Source organism: Amphiprion ocellaris, chromosome 9 (genome assembly GCF_022539595.1).
Source record: "Amphiprion ocellaris isolate individual 3 ecotype Okinawa chromosome 9, ASM2253959v1, whole genome shotgun sequence".
NCBI lineage: Eukaryota > Metazoa > Chordata > Actinopteri > Pomacentridae > Amphiprion > Amphiprion ocellaris.
In genome coordinates, this window is record NC_072774.1 from 18,432,138 (window position 1) to 18,450,265 (window position 18,128).

The following is an 18,128-nucleotide window of genomic DNA, read 5'->3' on the forward strand; positions in this document are numbered from 1 at the left end:
AAATAATACAATCTAGCTCTGCAATTCCAACAGGTATTTAAGAATGTTTATTGATATACATAAACGTACACAGAAAATGTTGCCATGTTTACAGTCTTATATATTCAGATGCTGAAAAACATTCACAGATGGCTGTTCACGCCTGCAATACTTACATTCTTGGCAAGTAAACAAGCAGCACAGATTCTTATCAAATGCCTAACATGACTATCATGTAACATCCAAACCTAAATCTTTTCATGTTATCCTCAAGTTAGAGTTTGTCACAGGTTTTAACTCAGTATTTACAAGTGCAAAACAGAAGTGCACACACCAGTTTACTCTTTAGAAGAGTGGAAATGTTTTTAAAAGCTCTCCTAAGAAGATACCCAAAGTTACCTTACTCTGAACTAACCATTCAACCAGTTCAATTGTTTTTTTAAAGTAGATAAAGAATCTGCCGGCTTTTCTTATTTGCTGTTAAACTTGATGTCATCATACTTGACTATTTTTCCATCACGAGTCACCACCTCTTTCTGCTCCCATGCTTCCACTCCCCCGTTTTTCTCTTCAAAGCGGCGGACCACCACTCTCCCTGTTGTTGGAAGGTTGCAGCCAAGATCCTTGGTAGCTTCTTGGAATAGACTCATCTTCAGGAAGTCCTTTGTGAGGTCTGTTCCACCTGCTGGGACCACAGCCTGGTTTTTGTTCTTGTCCTCTGCCCTCAGAGGGGAAGGAGAGAGGTGTAGTGCAGGCTGAGGTCTGGGTGATCGCTCCCAATTCAAGGGTGACCTGTTTACAGGGGCCGGATCTCTTTTTAATGGTGTTGGATCCCTATTAAACGGTGATGGAGCCCTGTTCATTGGTGATGGATCCCTATTAAATGGTGATGGAGCCCTGTTCATTGGTGATGGATCCCTATTAAATGGTGATGGAGCCCTGTTCATTGGTGACGGAGACCGGTTTCTGGCATTAGTGTGAGGCGAAGGCAGCTTAAGGTGGTCTGTTTGAATGGATGTCTTGGTGACGACGCCTGTGCCTCCAGCCCTTCGTATATCACTTATAACCCCACCTATGGAGGCCCTCAGAGAAGGGTCTGGCTCCACCATCCTACACACGGCATAGCAGTAGGGCTGATCCTTCAGAGTCTCCTTGATCTTGGCGGGACAAACACTGGGTGTGTACAGTCGAATCCGGGCACAGAGCTCAGCAATGATCTTGCCCATGGCCCAGACATCTGAACGCTGGTCCCGCTGGATGCCCCTCTGCAGCACCTCAGGGGCCGAGTAGGCCTCGTTCCCCATATCCATAGCGGAGTTTAGACCACGTCTGAAGAACTTGGCCAGTCCCAGGTCGATGATTACTGCTCTGTTTGTGTCATGTTCCACCTTATAGACAAACATTGTTTTTCATATATGAAATATTTGAAAAAAATATATACAATTCATACTGTTTTAACTAACAATATGCGGTTAATAAGTTTTAAGTTATTATGTCTGTCAACATTTGCTAAAGATCATTGAACACAAAACACAACTGATGCTGGTGTGGATTTCCTTCATTTTCCAGCAACCTGTTCATTAACTAAAAATCTGACAAATTGAAATTCTGACCAGTTGCAAATTTAATAGCAACCCATCTAAAAGTTACCTAGATGTTTTAGTGAATATCAAGCTCACAGTGGTACTCAAACCATAGTCAGGAGATCACCAAAGTCATTAAGATACATAATCTGAGAATCATGAATATCTGTATCAAACTGAATGCATCTTATCATTGTTAAAATACTTAGTCATACACCAGATGGTAGACTGATATGCCAACATTAACTAAAAATCTGCCAAACTGAAATACTGACCACCACAATTCTTAGAATAATCCTGGAGGGAATATAGCCATGTCTCTACAGCATGGCTATAATGATGCTACAGAGAAATTACTTCTACCACTGTGAGACAATAATAATAAAATATAATAATAATAATTTCAGAATGAAAACCAAACAATCCCCGATAACCTCCAAAAAATAATTTGTTTTGCAAAAAATACGGCAATTACACTGAGAGTCTGAGTCTCTACTCACCATGATGTTTTCAGGCTTGAGGTCTTGATGCACAATGTCCTTGGAATGAAGGTGAAGCAGCCCTTCGCACATGCCAATGATGATTTTGCCTTTATTAGTTGGAGTCAACTGCAGTGATGAAAATTTTACAAAAGATTTTGATGAAATGGAGGGAAACCAGTTTCTGTATTTTATTGCGCATCCTTCTTAGTCAGACCTGAATTTAAATGTTAAACATTACAAATTTAGGGACTGGCTTTTGCAGACTATAGTCATAGAAAAGAGCAGCTTGTTTAGCCATCTGTCATTAAGATTAAACCACATCATCATATTTGGATTTGTCCAGATTTCAATTATTAAATTTAAGCATTAAGTTACACCATGACAGTAGTTTGATAACTAGAAAGAAAGTTTCTGAGAATGTGTTGCAAATATCAATGACTTTGTGCAAACATAATTATGGCCAAATTGTCTTTTACACCGTTTAATAACAACCAATTGTATTTTTTCTATTTTTATGCATTGTAGGTATGAACATCCTTCATTTTACGCATGTTTTTGTCTATCTCTATAGTAACTTTACCTGTATTTTGGATTTTGATGCCTTGAAGATGGTTGTCTCCAAGTCCTCTCCAAAGATAAACTCTAGTGGAATGATCCATTTCCCGTTTGTCAGAGTTATGTTTCCCAGAAGCTTCACTATGTTGGGATGTTCTGACTTGCTGCAGATCAGTGGTAGGAAGGAAAGTCATGGAAAGAAGGAAAAATCAACACATCAAATCAAAACAAAATCACAATCTTCTTAAACCTTCACTAATAGGTTTTTGTAAAATCTGTCTTAATGCACCTAGGGTTTGCACATTTTCCTGAGAAAATTCAACAAAAAATTACTATTTGTGCCTGAAGTGGTAACCTTTTCTTAATGTGGTCACTGAAAATACCACGCTGGTCATTTAGTCAAGAAGAGATACAGAAATCTGACAATCTGCAAATGCTGGTGTCAGTATTTTGTACATCAGAGGTACCAGTTATAATGAAGTGCTATAGTCTCCTCTCTTTACCTTTACAAGCAGTTCCTCAACATTTAAAAAATGATTTATAAGACACTAAAATGTAGTTGTGAACAGACAGAAACACATTTTAAAGTCCCTCTATTGACACAAATGTAATCCCTCAACACTTCTCTGTGTATCTAAGTTACACATTTATTAATGAATATTATCTGTTACTATCTTAAATAACTTAGGTGTAAGTTGACACTGGTGAATCCTCTAAAGTACATTTATCTATGAAACTACCAACTAGCAACATAAAGGCAAGTTGTATTATTGCCGTAATTCTGCCCCACCCGTTTGAACCAGTAACTGATTCTGTAAAGCAATAATGATACCGCAGGTCCCATAGAATAGTTTCACATCAACGGTTCATTATACCTTTTTTTCTTATGAAACCTGAGAGACTGTCACTGGTACACTGCAGTTTCAGGGTGGAAATGCTCAGAAGTGGTGTTGGTTGCTTATGTCACTCGTGGTTTGTCTTCTGGCATATAAAAATGCCATATTATGATGTTCCCGATGTAAAAACCTTGATTTTCACTAGACAGCGTGTCTAAATGTTCTACAGGATTTTTCAGCAAGTGAGTATTTCCTGTGAAGATATATTTTGTACTATTACAGATGTATGATTCTGTATCCTGTTTATTTACCAGACTACAGATGAATGTGAGTCCAGGTTATGGGCTTTGGTTCTTCACAAATATATGAATGAACACGTATCTTCTACAATATGTTCTAAACTATTTCAACACTAAATTATCATAGATAGACAAAGTGTGGCCCATAAATTTAAATTAAATGACTCTAAAACTAATTTCACTGCAATATCAATAAATCACTTCCCCCAATTTTCCCTGTCGTTGTACCTGTTAACACTACTGTAAATGCTACTCTTCTTTCCTCATATTGACAAAAGTGCTGACAGTATCGATACCTCACTGAGCAAATTGTCTTCTCTAACTGTTGAACCAGTTTTCAGTTCCTTGTCGTTATCCTGATTTTGCAGTTTGTTATGACCTAACTGCACCATATGTAAAGTCATGCTTCTCAAATGTTATGTTTTGCTCTTTCAATTAAAAATCACCAACTAAGAAAAAGCAGGTGGTTATCTAGTGGTACTTTTCTCTACACGCATTGGGAAAATATGTGTTTTACCTTGCACTATTTTTAGAAATCAGCTTCCCCTTTTTCAGTAGTTCCTGTAAAGAGTCAGAAAAAATCATCAAAGCTACTTGTACCTACTTGTACACTTCACATTCTCTCTCCAGGTCCTTCCTGCTGATGAGGTGGTGGGGGACTTTCTTTATAGCAGCCCAGGTATCGTTGTATTTCTCCTTGTACACCTTCCCAAAAGCACCCTGCGCAAGCGTGCCGGTGGAGTAGGCCATCTGGGAGACGCTATGGAGGGTGACAGCGAGGTAATTTTTAAAATCAACTTGAAGCAAAGACTAAACAATATAATTACAAGGACAAACATAAAGCATGCTTCTTGCAGAGTGTCATACTTCTTTGTGAACATGTTTCTTCAAGCAGAGCAGTTCTGCTGTATATGCTAATATTAATATAACCTTAACATGGCCCATGAAGTCACACATACTATTTCATGTGCATCACATGCAACTATATATGTGGCTACATGACATGTCAGCAGACAGGAAAGGGTTGTTTCCAAAAGAAAAACAGACCAAAAACAAACAAAACACAAAACAAACAAACAAACAAAAAAAAACAGATCAATAGACAAAAAAAAAAGTTTGACTTCAAAGAAAAGCTATGGTGTGATCCTTTGACCCCTGAGATTGTGTCTGGTTAGCTTGTTTGGTTGTTTTTTTAAACCAAATTATTAATCAGTTTATTTTTATTTTCATTCGTCAGCCATTTGTGTAAATAAAACTAGTGGGGTGACATTTTTTTGTTTAATTCATATTCTTCTCTGCACAAGCTGTAAAAGCTGTGAGTACCACACATAGACTTTATATACATTCAATGCTTGCACTTTATCGAGTCAATCATTAGAGGATTCAACATCTCTTATTTTTTGCTTGATGTCACATGCCACTGAGGTAAGGTCCAAATGCTAAGGTTTCAAACATTGCAAAGTTGGTGAGACAGCAGTCACCAGCTTCCTGTCATCAGAAATGTAAACAGAATCTTGTGGTTTGTGGTGCTAAGAGTAACACATGGTTCTGTGTGTGTTTGAGGGTTTTCTTGGAAGCACTGTCTCTGTTTGACAGTCTTTTGTTCCTGGCATAGGCTACTTTCATTTTGGGTACTTTCCTCTTTGCTATAATACGATGACACTGGGCTACTCACAAAGAGCCACTAAGTCGTACACAAAGGTACAAAATCCAATCAAATCTATGCCAGAATTTCTTTAGAAATAAAGTTCTGAATATAAAATATGTGTAGATACTATAATATACGATGCATTGTTATAGATTAAACTGCCCATCAGGTAGTCATAATTAGCTTTATTTTGACCAGCTACAGCATTAAAGTGCTGCATAAACATTAAAGCATAATTTTGCTGCAAAAAATTAAAACATTATTTGTAAATTAATTGTTAATTAAGTAAGAACAATATAAATGCAGGACATTTACATGTAATGGAGAATTTTTACTCTCAGTTATTTCACTTAAATGTTTAATTTTTAAATTTAAATAAATAACTAGATCTTAATGTTTCCTCCACCAATAACAATCTGAATGAGGACACAAAAAAAAAACACGAAACAACAAACCAAACCATGTTAACCCAAACTGTAACCTAACCACAGAGGTACTGCGTTTAATCATCATGTTTTACAGGTTTCAGCAAAGCTTCAGTTTCTTAAAATTCTCTGCCAGATCAAATATGTTCAAATGAGTGGAAACAAACATTCCTCAGAAGGGTGTGTCACCACTGTTGAGTAAGAGAGGAGAATCTGCGTGCCACTTCCAAAGAAAAAAGTGTGTCACAGCTTGATAACCTGACTGAAATGCCATTTTGTTTCACTTAAACCGAATCATTACTTGAATATCTGAACAAAACAGGGATACAATTTGTATTTTGATTACAAAGCTTTAAAGGGATATACTGATATCCTGTAGGAAATAACCTAAAAAAAAAACAATTAGGAATAAATAGCAGCTGTATAAATCAACCATAACTGAACCTGTTGTGTAAATAAGAGCTCCAGTACCCTGTTCTGCAGCCAAGCTTATCATTTTCAGATTTTCGACATGGAAATGACACACACTCAGCATTCTGCATCCCATTTCACACAGTCTTTGAGCTGCATGTTGGGAGATCAAAAAGTTGACAAACTGGAAATTCCACAATAGAAGAGTTTCTGTTTGCATTGAATGCTTTAAGAAGTTGGCACCTTGTAAATTAAGAACACATAAAAAATACTGTCATGTTTGAATTATTGTCTAATGGCAAGAGAATGAATAGCCACAGTGTGTGAGACACTACAGACAGCCACCTTACAGAAAATACCTTCCACAAAGAAAAGACGAGCTAAAGGTCTTACAAAACAGCAGTAACTACATGAAAGGGCAATGAGGAAATATATTCTGTTGAATAAAGGCACTTTTGCTGTACATACAACCTCTTAAAGAGCTATAATCTATATGACAACATTTGATTTCAACGTCACTCTGGGGTTATTTCTTTAAAAGTGACTAAAACTATGCTGTCCTATGCTAATCCACAGAAATGTTCTCCTACCTTTTTGCCTCTTGAGGAAAAGCAGCTGTGTCAGGTCTGAACATGAGGTGACTCGCTGTCTCTCTTTATACCTGTTCCACGCCTTCCTGTATCTGATCCATGGCCCTGAGCAAAACAGGCGTATCTGAGCCACCTGAATAGAGATCAGAATGAGAAATGCACTGTAAACAAACGTTCTATCAAGCCAATGGGACTCAGCTACAGCAGAAGGGGGAAGAGGGGTATTCTAATCTAATCTAATATAGGAGCCTGAGTATAATAGTAAGTTTAACTGCATGTGAAAGTCATAGATGGATAAATTATGAAACAATCTTGCCATTTTGTATCAGTGACGAGGGCGACCCACCACATTTGATACAGAAGTATCTCAACAGCTATTCGATAAACAGCTCCAACATTTTGCTCAGTCATGACCCCCCAAAGGTGGAATTCTGTTGATTTTGGTGATCCACTTCTTATTCCTTCAGAGCTGCCAAGACACTGGCATTACTACTGCAACAAGACATCATCAGTAGGGTAAAACTAACCTGTCTTGAGGTTTTGAGTTAAATGTCTCAACAACTATGACCACATTTTAGCTGTATTGCTTCATACATTCATGTTCCCCTTGGGATAAATTGTACAAATTTTGGTGATTTTTTTGTTCATCAGGTAAAAATTTTTTGCATTTTGGGTATTGTATGGCATCATATCAGAGAAAAAGTGATTAAATACATTAATTGAGAAGGACGGTAACATACACCAAAAGCTGCTTCCACTGAACAGGGTCTATTTTAATTTCTTTTACCGTCTTTATAATTATTTTCCCCTCAAAAAAACAACTCACTGTTCAAGGGGCAGTATGCACAGTGAGTGGGACTTGCAGAGCTGCACTGTTCTGATCGGTCGAGCACTTTTATATTGTACTTCAGCCACCAGTTTAAAAAATCTGTGGTATACAAGTTGTTTTCTGCTCACTGTACTCTGACACATCAACATAGAGTTACAGATGACGGTTTAAAGTGTAATCATCATCAAAGAAAACTTGTGAGCAGGTTTCCTCAAGCAGAACAATTTGCTAACATTCATATAGCCTTAACATAAATATGCAATAAGCAGACAAAAATGCCTCTGACTGCATGACATACACTATATTGCCAAAAGTATTCGCTCACCTGCCTTGACTCTCATATGAACGTAAGTGACATCCCATTCCTAATCCATAGGGTTCGATATGACCTCAGTCCACCCTTTGCAGCTATAACAGTTTCAACTCTTCTGGGAAGGCTGTCCACAAGGTTTAGGAGTGTGTTTATGGGAATTTTTGACCATTCTTCCAGAAGCGCATTTGTGAGGTCACACACTGATGTTGGACCAGAAGGTTTGGTTCTCAGTCTCCATTCTAATTCATCCCAAAGGTGTTCTATCGGCTTGAGGTCAGGACTCTGTGCAGGCCAGTCAAGTTCATCCACACCAGACTCTGTCATCCATGTCTTTATGAACCTTGCTTTGTGCACTGGTGTACAGTCATGTTGGAAGAGGAAGGGACCAGCTCCAAACTGTTCCCACAAAGTTGGGAGCATGGAATTGTCCAAAATGTCTTGGTATGCTGAAGCATTGAGAGTTCCTTTCACTGGAACTAAGGGGCCAAGCCCAGCTCCTGAAAAACAAGCCCATACCATAATCCCCCCTCCATCAAACTTTACACTTGGCACAGTGCAGTCTGACAAGTATCGTTCTCCTGGCAACCGCCAAACCCAGACTCGTCCATCAGATTGCCAGATGGAGAAGCGTGATTCGTCACTCTAGAGAAGGCATCTCCACTGCTCTAGAGTCCAGTGGTGGCGTGCTTTACACCACTGCATCCCACGCTTTGCATTGCACTTGGTGATGTATGGCTTGGATGCAGCTGCTCGGCCATGGAAACCCATTCCATGAAGCTCTCTGCTGAAGCACTGTTCTTGAGCTAATCTGAAGGCCACAGGAAGTTTGAAGGTCTGTAGCGATTGACTCTGCAGAAAGTTGGTGACCTCTTGGCACTATGCGCCTCAGCATCCACTGACCCCGCTCTGTCAGTTTACGTGGCCTACCACTTGGTGGCTGAGTTGCTGTCGTTCCCACACACTTCCACTTTCTTATAATACAGCTGACAGTTGACTGTGGAATATTTAGGAGCGAGGAAATGTCACGACTGGATTTGTTGCACAGGTGGCATCCTATCACAGTTCCACGCTGGAATTCACTGAGCTCCTGAGAGCGACCCATTCTTTCACAAATGTTTGTAAAAGCAGTCTGCATGCCTAGGTGCTTGATTTTATACACCTGTGGCCATGGAAGTGATTGGAACACCTGATTCTGATTATTTGGATGGGTGAGCTAATACTTTTGGCAATATAGTGTATTAACAGATACTCGAGGAAAATCATCAAAAAACACGATTAGCATAGTGACCTAAAGACAGGCTCTGGCTTTGACCTTTTGACCCGGAATTGTGCCTGGTTGGATGGTGAATTAATGATCCACCCTAATTATTTTTCCTGACTGATCCTTTCATCACTCGTCTATGTATATTAAACAAAGCGGTGGCATTTTTTCCACTTCTCGCAGTATTCATAAATAGTGAAAACACAAGACTTTCAAACGATTGCTTACACTGTAGATGGTCTGCCATTAACAGTCATTAAAAACTTGAGACAGTTATTACTTTTATCTTATGTCAAAGCCTGTAAATCATTTCTTTGATTGCAAAATCTCCCCCCGGGATTATACAGTTGTAATTGTATAAACATGTATAAGCTTTATTATAACACTATAACCGTTTTATCATATCCTTCTATTAAACCTCAGCACAGAGTTGTTATAGTGGAATTATGTTTTCTGCTTACTGAGGGTTTAACTACTATCCTGCACAGGGTTGTGGCTTTTGTTGAGGACAAACGCTATATTTACAATATGGCTTTTGAGATTTCGGGATTTTAGCAGCCAGGGAACAATTTACATTCCTAAACTGTGTAACAACCCTTGATGGATATAATGTGGGATATTTTTAGAGTTAGTCTATTCATATTTACCTATTCATATTCTATTACTTTTTTTGAATTCTTCAGTTTTTTTGTTTCTATTTTTGTTGTGCTGCTGTTTATCCACATCTGTGACTAAATAAGAAACTGTTGACAGTTGACTGTTGCCTCAACAGCAAAATGTAGAAAACTAGGGCAGTGCCAGTGAAAGGGAGAAAAAGAAAGTTAGGTGTTTCGTGTTATTCACTACATCCCTCCTCGGGGCAATTAGGAACATGTTTAAAGCTAAAACTTAATGCAAAATATGCACAAACAAATGTGTAAACTATGTTGTGTATTTACTGTATTCTGTTAATGACAATGCAAGACACATTTAAATGGCACTGGAACTGGACTTTCAACTTTCTTTCAGTGTGTTACATATTATGCAAAGTATTAATCAGAAACTACACAAACAAAAAAAATCTGTAACTGTAAATCCACTGACCTCTGAGGAATCAGTGTGCTACATATTATGCAAAGTATTAATCAGAAACTTCATACAAAAAATAAAATAATAAAAATAAAAAATCTGTACCTGTAAATCCACGGACCTCTGAGGAACCAGAGGTACCCAAAAAGAAATGAAATTCCTTTATTTAGGGAAATATAAATCTATTAACTTTTTGACAAAATAAAGGTTCAAGAAACCAAAAAAAGACACTGTTCCTTATGAAACAATTTTTAAGTGACCTGGCCCTTTTTTAACATTATATTTCTCCACTAGATGGAAGTCTGATACTAGATTTACAGGAAACAACCTTATGAACAGATCAAGTCATAAAGCTCCTCCTCATTTCCTGGTTAGTCATTCTGATTACGACTGGCCATTGCACGTTACTGTTTAAGTTCGGTTGCTTGTTTGAACAACAATGGCAAACCCAACTGATGACTTTGCCCATACTGAGCCACAAAGTAAGTTTGTTTATTTAAATTCCATCCATAGTTGTAAGTAGACAGTAGGAACTTTTTTTTTAACTTTCTTCCATTCATTCTTATGCTGTTGCAGACCGACTTCCTCTGATCTGTTTTCCAGTCTGTGCTCTATGAGGCTTAACCTTATTCGGTTTTTGTAGCAAATCACATGTTTTAATACCTGAAATGGCAAAAGACTGTTAATATCTTTGCAGCGGAAACGGTAAGAAACTAACCAGTCAGTCTGAGCAGCACGTGTCGCTGATGTCGCAGTTGTATTTGCAGAATGCCGTGTAGCGTTGTGTTACCCAGCATTACCTAACTTCTGCATGTTTCTGTAATCGCTGTAATTCATTACTAAGGAGGTCGTTATATAAACACGGTAAGTTTAAAATGTTTTTTGTTGTAACTGAAACTTAACTACACATTAAAATGCGTTTGTAAATGGAAACCATTACTAGCAACATGACTGTAATGTTTTACATTTCCAGGTGGCGAGCAAGCACACAGCCAGGAGACAGGGTATGTCTCTCTTTCGTTTTACATCCATTATTTATAAATAGTAGAGAAAAGTTTGGTGTAAAAGTCACAATGCATTGTTCAACCAGTGATAGCTGAAGTCATTCTGATGTTAGCTGCTTATTGCATATATTTTTTAATTAATCCATGAAAATAAGATAATCTGCCGTAATTAATTTCACATTTATTCCTAGAACATACTTTAGTCTATTTTATAAATATATGTGTGTGTGTGTGTGTGTGTGTATATATATATGTATTTTGTAAAGAAAGCATTCTTTTTTCACACTACAGTGATGATGGCCTCTCCAGCAAAATGAAGCATAACTTCTCTGAGAGTTACAATGGTAGTGCTCTGTCTGTGGAGGAGAAAGGCTGCTGTGTGAGACCCATTCCTAAGGACGAAGCAGACACCTCTGAAGTCCCAGGGATGGCTGAAATAGTGCCACACCCTTCTGAGTCGCAGTCTGTACCTGCTGAGGTGGGGGTTGTACAACCGGGTGGTTTAGCTGTGGTAAAAGAAAAAAACCTTCCACCACAGTTTCCACTAAAAGACCAGTTAGATAACCGAAAGGAAGAAGAAGAAGCAGTTAAGGCTTTACCCGGAACAAGAGCCATTACAGAGGCAGATCTTACTGAGGTAGGAGGAGAGAGCTGCATCATGGACCCCAAGATGGACACCGGGAAAAACCCAGCAAAGCGTGCACCAAGGGTTCCTAAAGGAGGAAGAAAAAGAAATCGCTATAAGAAGAGAGCTGCTGGAAACAACTGGAAATGTAATTAACTTTCGTTTTTTAAATTATTTTGCAACTGTCACAAACAGCTACATCTATCGAGCAAATCACAGTTTTACAAATTCTGTTATGAAGATCATATTACTTACACATACATGGCATAATATACACAGCAATGAAATACTATTTAACTTGTATATAACATATATATATATATATATATATATATATATATATATATATATATATATATTATATATATATATATATATATATATATTATATATATATATATACACACACGTGTGTGTGTGTGTCCATCTTAGATCTGCTATGCAACTTAACAGCAATAGCAACTCAGCCAATAATTCGACCTTTGCAAGCTCATGATGTCCAGTTTTTGCCAACGCTGTTTGAATTATGTAAATTCATTTTTTCTCTTATAGGTAGTGTTTTACTAGACTGCATTCTATTGAAAACTGTTTCTAATTTTTGGCTCTTCACATTTACATACATGAGTGAGCAGAATATTGGGAACTTTTATCAACATAATGCAGTCCAGTGCATCATCAACATGAACTCAGTGTCAAAGTATATCAATGAATGAATACTTCTAAGATCATCCACAAAAAATACATAATGAAATAAAATAAAAAATGTATTATGGTCATCTGTCGGGTCTGTAATGCTTCCTATGAGTAGGTGTACATACCTAAGAAAGTTTTGGCTGAGTGGGCAGAAATTACTCTACTTCTGTTTAAATATGCAGTAATTCTATTATTATGTCACCTTCATGAAGAGAACTAATTTGTAATTTTCTCATCTGTATTTCCAGTGTCTAATCTGCATTGTGTGGGACTTCTACTTGCACATGTTGCTGTCTGTAAGGGATTTCCTGGTATGTGGTTTAAAGTTACTAAGTATATGTCTTTATTTATGTTTTATTATCTTGAATAGGAGCTAAGATTCAGTTTTACCGGGCATTTTACCAAACATTTTTGACTAATAACATGTAATATTATTTTTAATCATTTGATATTTTCCTTACATTTTCTATCACACAGTACCTACTAAACCTCCAGCAGACAGAAATGGTGAGACGACTCCAGTAATTTTTAACTGCAAATGAAATTTTTGTACACACACCCTGAAATTCTAATTTTACACATATTTACAGTTGAGGCCTCTTTAGCACCTATGAATCATGAATATTTTTGTCTGTTTTGGCTACAGTTACGTGTTTCACGTGCAACGATTATGACAAATGCCAAAACCCGGACGTAATATTTGGACCTAATGACACTCTGCTGTACAAGGGACGCTCCACTGACACAACTGAAGAGTGCTCCAAAATACTTCCACCTCCTCCTAAGACTGCTGCCACTTGCACTGTGTGCCACGCCCAATCCATTTTCTTCATTGTCTGCCCAGGGAACGTCACTGAAATTGAGGCAGAAAAGGACGGCTCTGCACTAAACACCACGAAGGGGTGTATGTATGATGTAAATTTATTTAAAGACATCCTCCACTGAAAACTATTACTATTATTTTAAAAGCGAAACCATTAGTTTGCAGGGCAGGGCTTTCCATAGTACTATTCTTCATCAGTGTACAGTTCTAATATATGTGGCTGCATTCTTCCAGTATTATAACTTGCCATTGTGTAGAGTCGTGTGGTTATGCAGTGTTTTACAAGAATCATACGTGAACTGTGTGCACGAGTTGCAGTGAGTGGGGAAGGTGTGTAGAAAAAGAGGCAGAAGATCCAAACATTTTAAAGGAGTCTATGTTGTAGAAGTACATATGAGCATTTTAAGGCAGGAAAAAAAGCTTCTAAATATGTAAATTTAATACATAGAGTTGAGTTTTTAGGGGTTAAATTAATGACTGAAGATGGACTTTACTAGGTTGAAATTGCTTCATTGTGTCTGGTATAATTAGAAAAAAATCTATTTACAATCATAAAAAACTATACAACTAATAAATATTCACTTTTAAGAGGCTGTTCGTTTAAATACAACACTTTGATAAACAGAGAGGATTTTCTAGGGGTTAAATTAAACAACCACAGATGGACTTTACTATTTATATCTCTTGGTTTTGGTCATAAGATGCATGAACCAGAGATTAAAACTGAACCATATTGTGTTTATGTTTTAACTGAAAGTTTTTCAGATATTATTCAACACCTAAGGAACAGTATTCATAGTCACTCAAACAGGTATCAGGGTTTTCCCCAACAACTCAGGCAGTAAAGCACTAAGATACTGAGTTGCATTATGTCTAGTGAGCATATTAGTTAACAGATATGATAGCAACAGTCTAAAAAATATATGATCTTTGCATTTTTTTTCTGGTTATGATCTTAGTGGAGAAGATCTTTGTTAATATTTAAGGTGGCACACCTTCTGTAAGATTATACATGGAATTTAAAAACAATGCAGTCTAATACAACAGCATGACTAAATCCAAACTTCATGATGGTTAGAATATTCAGTTCAACAGGTTATTTTAGAGGCTGTCAGTTCTTGCTGCTGACTTATATGTGTTTAAATCGAGTTAGGCTGAACAGAAGACACCTTTATGGATAGGGCAATACAGTTCAATAGCAAAGCTGCAGTCCCCAAGCTGATAATAAGGCACCTCTCTACAACAGTTTCCACACAGGAGAGGTTTGCTCTTCATATCATGTAAATGTACAGTATTAGATCATATTTAGTTTATCTAACTGCAACATTTAGTCACCCTTAAATAGTTTGTACTGTCATGAAGGCCTTATAAAATGTCATTACATTAATTACAATAATGTATCAATACATTACACTACTAAATGAACTGTTTCTCCAAAGTCGGTTTATTTCCTTCTTCTTCTTCTTCTTCAGGCACCCAGCTGCAGACCACTGGACCGGAAAACGATGGAGTGGTTTCTAATAACAGTATGTATACTTAATTAGGAATACCACACTTTTATGGTTGGGCCACCCTTTGCTCTCAAAATTACATCAGGTCTTGGTGTCATGGGTTCCACAAGATGTCCCCCTGAGATTCTGCTCCATTTTCACATGATTAAATTGTTGAAACATGAATGGTCTATGAATTCATGCTGTTGAATTATGAGCCTAACATCTGCAGCTTCAGCAGAAACTGAGATTCATCAGATCAGGCCATGTTTTTCCAGTCTTCACCTGTCTAGTTATGGTGAGTCTGTGCCCACTGTAGATTCATATTTCTGTATTTAAGACACAGCAGTGTTCTAATAAGTTGCTGAGTGAGTATATTTGCATGTTTGGTCAGAGAATGGTGAGCTGTGTTTCTCGTGAATGCTGTGCATCCAAAGGAATCCCTTTCCTTTTAGCCCATTTTATCGTGTACTCATAGTATTCCACAAATAAACACTGAAAATAATTTGCAGCACTACTTTTTCATTCATAATATTATACTCATATATTCAAGCAGTATCTATTAATAAAATAATCAGAATTTATTTGGTTTGGAAGACAACTTTTTGTGTTTTGACTAATCTGTAACTCAGCAGTGGTTACAGGAGGGGTTTACTCTTTGGTTAGTCTACATGTACAGCAGACTACTACTGTTAACCGTATTATACTGCATATACTGTAACAACAAACTTGAGCACATTAGTACATTTTCCCATGTTTAATACAAATTATCAGTACATTCAACATGAGTAATTAATCAGGTGGTTTTATTCTTAAAACGATTTTAATTTTTTTCAGGTCCTAGCCGTGAGCGTTTTGGACTGATTGCTGCTGGTATGTATGACTGAAAGTCAACTTAATACTCATGTCAATGATTGATACATTTAATTTGCCAGTAGCCAGACTGCTTTTGGCTTTACTCAACATGACAGCAGTGTGTTTTCATTTTGTATTTCTCTCTTTGAAAGTGGTTGGAGCACTGGTCATCTTCTTGATCTATCGTGTAAGTGTGACTCAACTTGAACACAAATTTCAACACACTCAACTGAGAAAAGGAACTACCTTATGTTAGCTTTATGCATTAGTTACTGTATTTTAGATCTTTCCAAATATAATGTAATCAAAGCTATTAAAATGATTGTATTATCTGGATGTAGTAAATTATATTTTACTGTTTTAAATCTATTTTTATTCCTTTTGTTTTTAGTGCTGGAAGTGCAACAGGTACTTTTAGGACCCCATTTGTTATTATTAACCTTTCATTTCGATAGTCAGAAAATGAAATATATTACAAAACCATTCATTTTTAAACTTTGATCTCTGTAAAATATGAGTTTAACATATTACAAAATATTACAGAATGCCTAGTAGTGAGACAGTTAAACTGTGTTTAACTAAACTTCTTTCCACACATTTCTCTATTTTTTGAAACAGGGCTAAAAATGCTCAACAACAAACGACAGTGCCTGATCGTGATCATCTCGATGACATATCCACCTAATCCAGCTTGCTACATTTTCTTTGCAAACGTGCAAACAATGATACTTAAAATTAATGCGTGTATCTGTTAACATGATTAAAAAATGCTTTAAACTGCATATGGTTCTGTCATTATTCATAAAACAGATACTGTATCAGAGTATGTTTTTAATTAACTATGAGTGGTGGATTTCATTTTAGGTAAAGCAATACCACTAAGTTAAAATCCTGCTTTAAAAATTGTAAGTACAGATGTAGGTCAATCAATTAATTAACGGATTCATTCTTAACTATAAAATATATATATTCATCATGAGGAAAGGCCTGTTTTAGAATAATATATTTTATTAAAACCTAATTATTGATGTCAATAACTGTCTGTTGGGTAGCTAAACACCCAAATGTATTTGCCGATTATATTTTTACATTACTAATCTGAATGTCATAATGAAATGTATTTATTTTCTTTTAAATTGTATTCATATAGCACCAAATCAACACATAAATTCTCTCGGGGCAAAGTTAAGATCTTACGAGTTATGAAGAAAAAAACAACAGCTTTCCACTCAGCAAGAACTTGACAAAGGTACAGAGGAAAAACTCCCATTTACCCCTGAGTAATCACCCGAAACAGAAAAAGACTTAGGAGGCTGTCTGCCTCGACGGTTTGAGGTGAGAGAAGAGGGGAGAGACTCGAGTTAAAAAGACCAAATGTTTTTTTCTGGGTGGAGCTGTTATGTTTAGGCTGAAGCTAAGCGCCCCTAGTGGACATTTTAGCATGCTTATGGCTAAATGTGCTGCTGTGTTTCTGCACGTTCCCATAATTACTTCATGCTTTGCCACCGGTACATTTCAGAGTGCTTTATTTTGCATGCAGCACCGTAGTAGCTGTAGTGGACAGTGTCTCGTGTTCTTACCGCACATGCTCTTGTACTTTAAACATACAATGCAGAGCCAGAGATACCTGCAGGGAGGTACAGGGAGAGGGAAGACAAAGAGAAGCAAATCACCAACTACAGCAGAGAGAAGAATCAAAAATAATTGCATGAAATAATGGCTTGTAAATGCATGGAGAGTGGGGGAAAAAAGGGGAGGAAAGTGCTTAGTTCAACATGGGATGTCCCCAAGGAGCCTGGGCCTACAGCATCATAGCTAACGGGTAGTTCAGGGGCCTCAGAGTCAGACCTTACTATTAGCTTTACGCCTAGTATTAAAAGTTGAGAGAATATTTGCCTAAAACCTAAACTGGGAGCTGGTTCCACAGGAAAGGAGTCTGATAGTTAAAGTATATGCACAGGTGAGCCTGCACTCTGAAAACAAAGTATTATGAGGTCTTCAACATATGAGTAATATAGCTACAAAGAAATGCAGTTGAGTAGAGGTAGCAAATAGGAGCATAGTTCGAGGATAGCATGAAGCATAACGTGGAAATTACCCAAAAAATAAAGTTGCCTACAAACAAGTGAACGTCGTAATAATACATGTTCCAACACTGTGAATATTGTCAAGTGCCGTTACGTGCTGGGCAATAGTCAAAAATAGAACTGAAAGTCTCACCCCTCCAGGAAACAGTCCCTTCAGAAGCACACACACGGAGACACGCTCCCACGTACAGGTTGAACATTAACAAACAGAGCTTTGACGGCGTTATCAGTGTCTGGATCAGACCAACTACGTGGGGAGGTAACAAGTGCTT

The 18,128-nt window shown here is 37.3% G+C and overlaps 2 protein-coding genes across 5 annotated transcripts; one reads left to right on the top strand and one right to left on the bottom strand.

Moving 5' to 3' along the window:
* Window positions 1-24: 24 nt before the first annotated feature.
* On the bottom strand, window positions 25-18,025 carry zmp:0000000881 (serine/threonine-protein kinase Nek7). Of its 2 annotated transcripts, XM_035950951.2 has the most exons (8): window positions 17,990-18,025; window positions 17,350-17,396; window positions 11,917-11,996; window positions 6,809-6,941; window positions 4,339-4,494; window positions 2,625-2,763; window positions 2,063-2,170; window positions 25-1,367 (listed from the first exon to the last, which is right to left on the bottom strand). In XM_035950951.2, the coding sequence occupies exons 4-8, from the start codon at window positions 6,850-6,852 to the stop codon at window positions 450-452; spliced, it is 1,365 nt and encodes a 454-aa protein (XP_035806844.2). In that variant the 5' UTR covers window positions 6,853-6,941; window positions 11,917-11,996; window positions 17,350-17,396; window positions 17,990-18,025; the 3' UTR covers window positions 25-449. The 2 variants fall into 2 exon arrangements, with proteins under 2 accessions (XP_035806844.2, XP_054869609.1); XM_055013634.1 differs by lacking the exons at window positions 11,917-11,996; window positions 17,990-18,025 and having other exon boundaries at window positions 17,350-17,375.
* On the top strand, window positions 10,662-16,565 carry LOC111572519 (uncharacterized). 3 transcript variants are annotated; one of them, XM_023276212.3, is made up of 11 exons: window positions 10,662-10,761; window positions 11,253-11,283; window positions 11,575-12,056; window positions 12,850-12,912; window positions 13,079-13,108; window positions 13,248-13,505; window positions 14,897-14,950; window positions 15,752-15,787; window positions 15,922-15,956; window positions 16,161-16,177; window positions 16,388-16,565. In XM_023276212.3, the coding sequence occupies exons 1-11, from the start codon at window positions 10,719-10,721 to the stop codon at window positions 16,452-16,454; spliced, it is 1,116 nt and encodes a 371-aa protein (XP_023131980.2). In that variant the 5' UTR covers window positions 10,662-10,718; the 3' UTR covers window positions 16,455-16,565. The 3 variants fall into 3 exon arrangements, with proteins under 3 accessions (XP_023131980.2, XP_023131982.2, XP_054869610.1); XM_055013635.1 differs by having other exon boundaries at window positions 10,673-11,143; XM_023276214.3 differs by lacking the exon at window positions 16,161-16,177 and having other exon boundaries at window positions 16,388-16,527.
* Window positions 18,026-18,128: the final 103 nt, after the last annotated feature.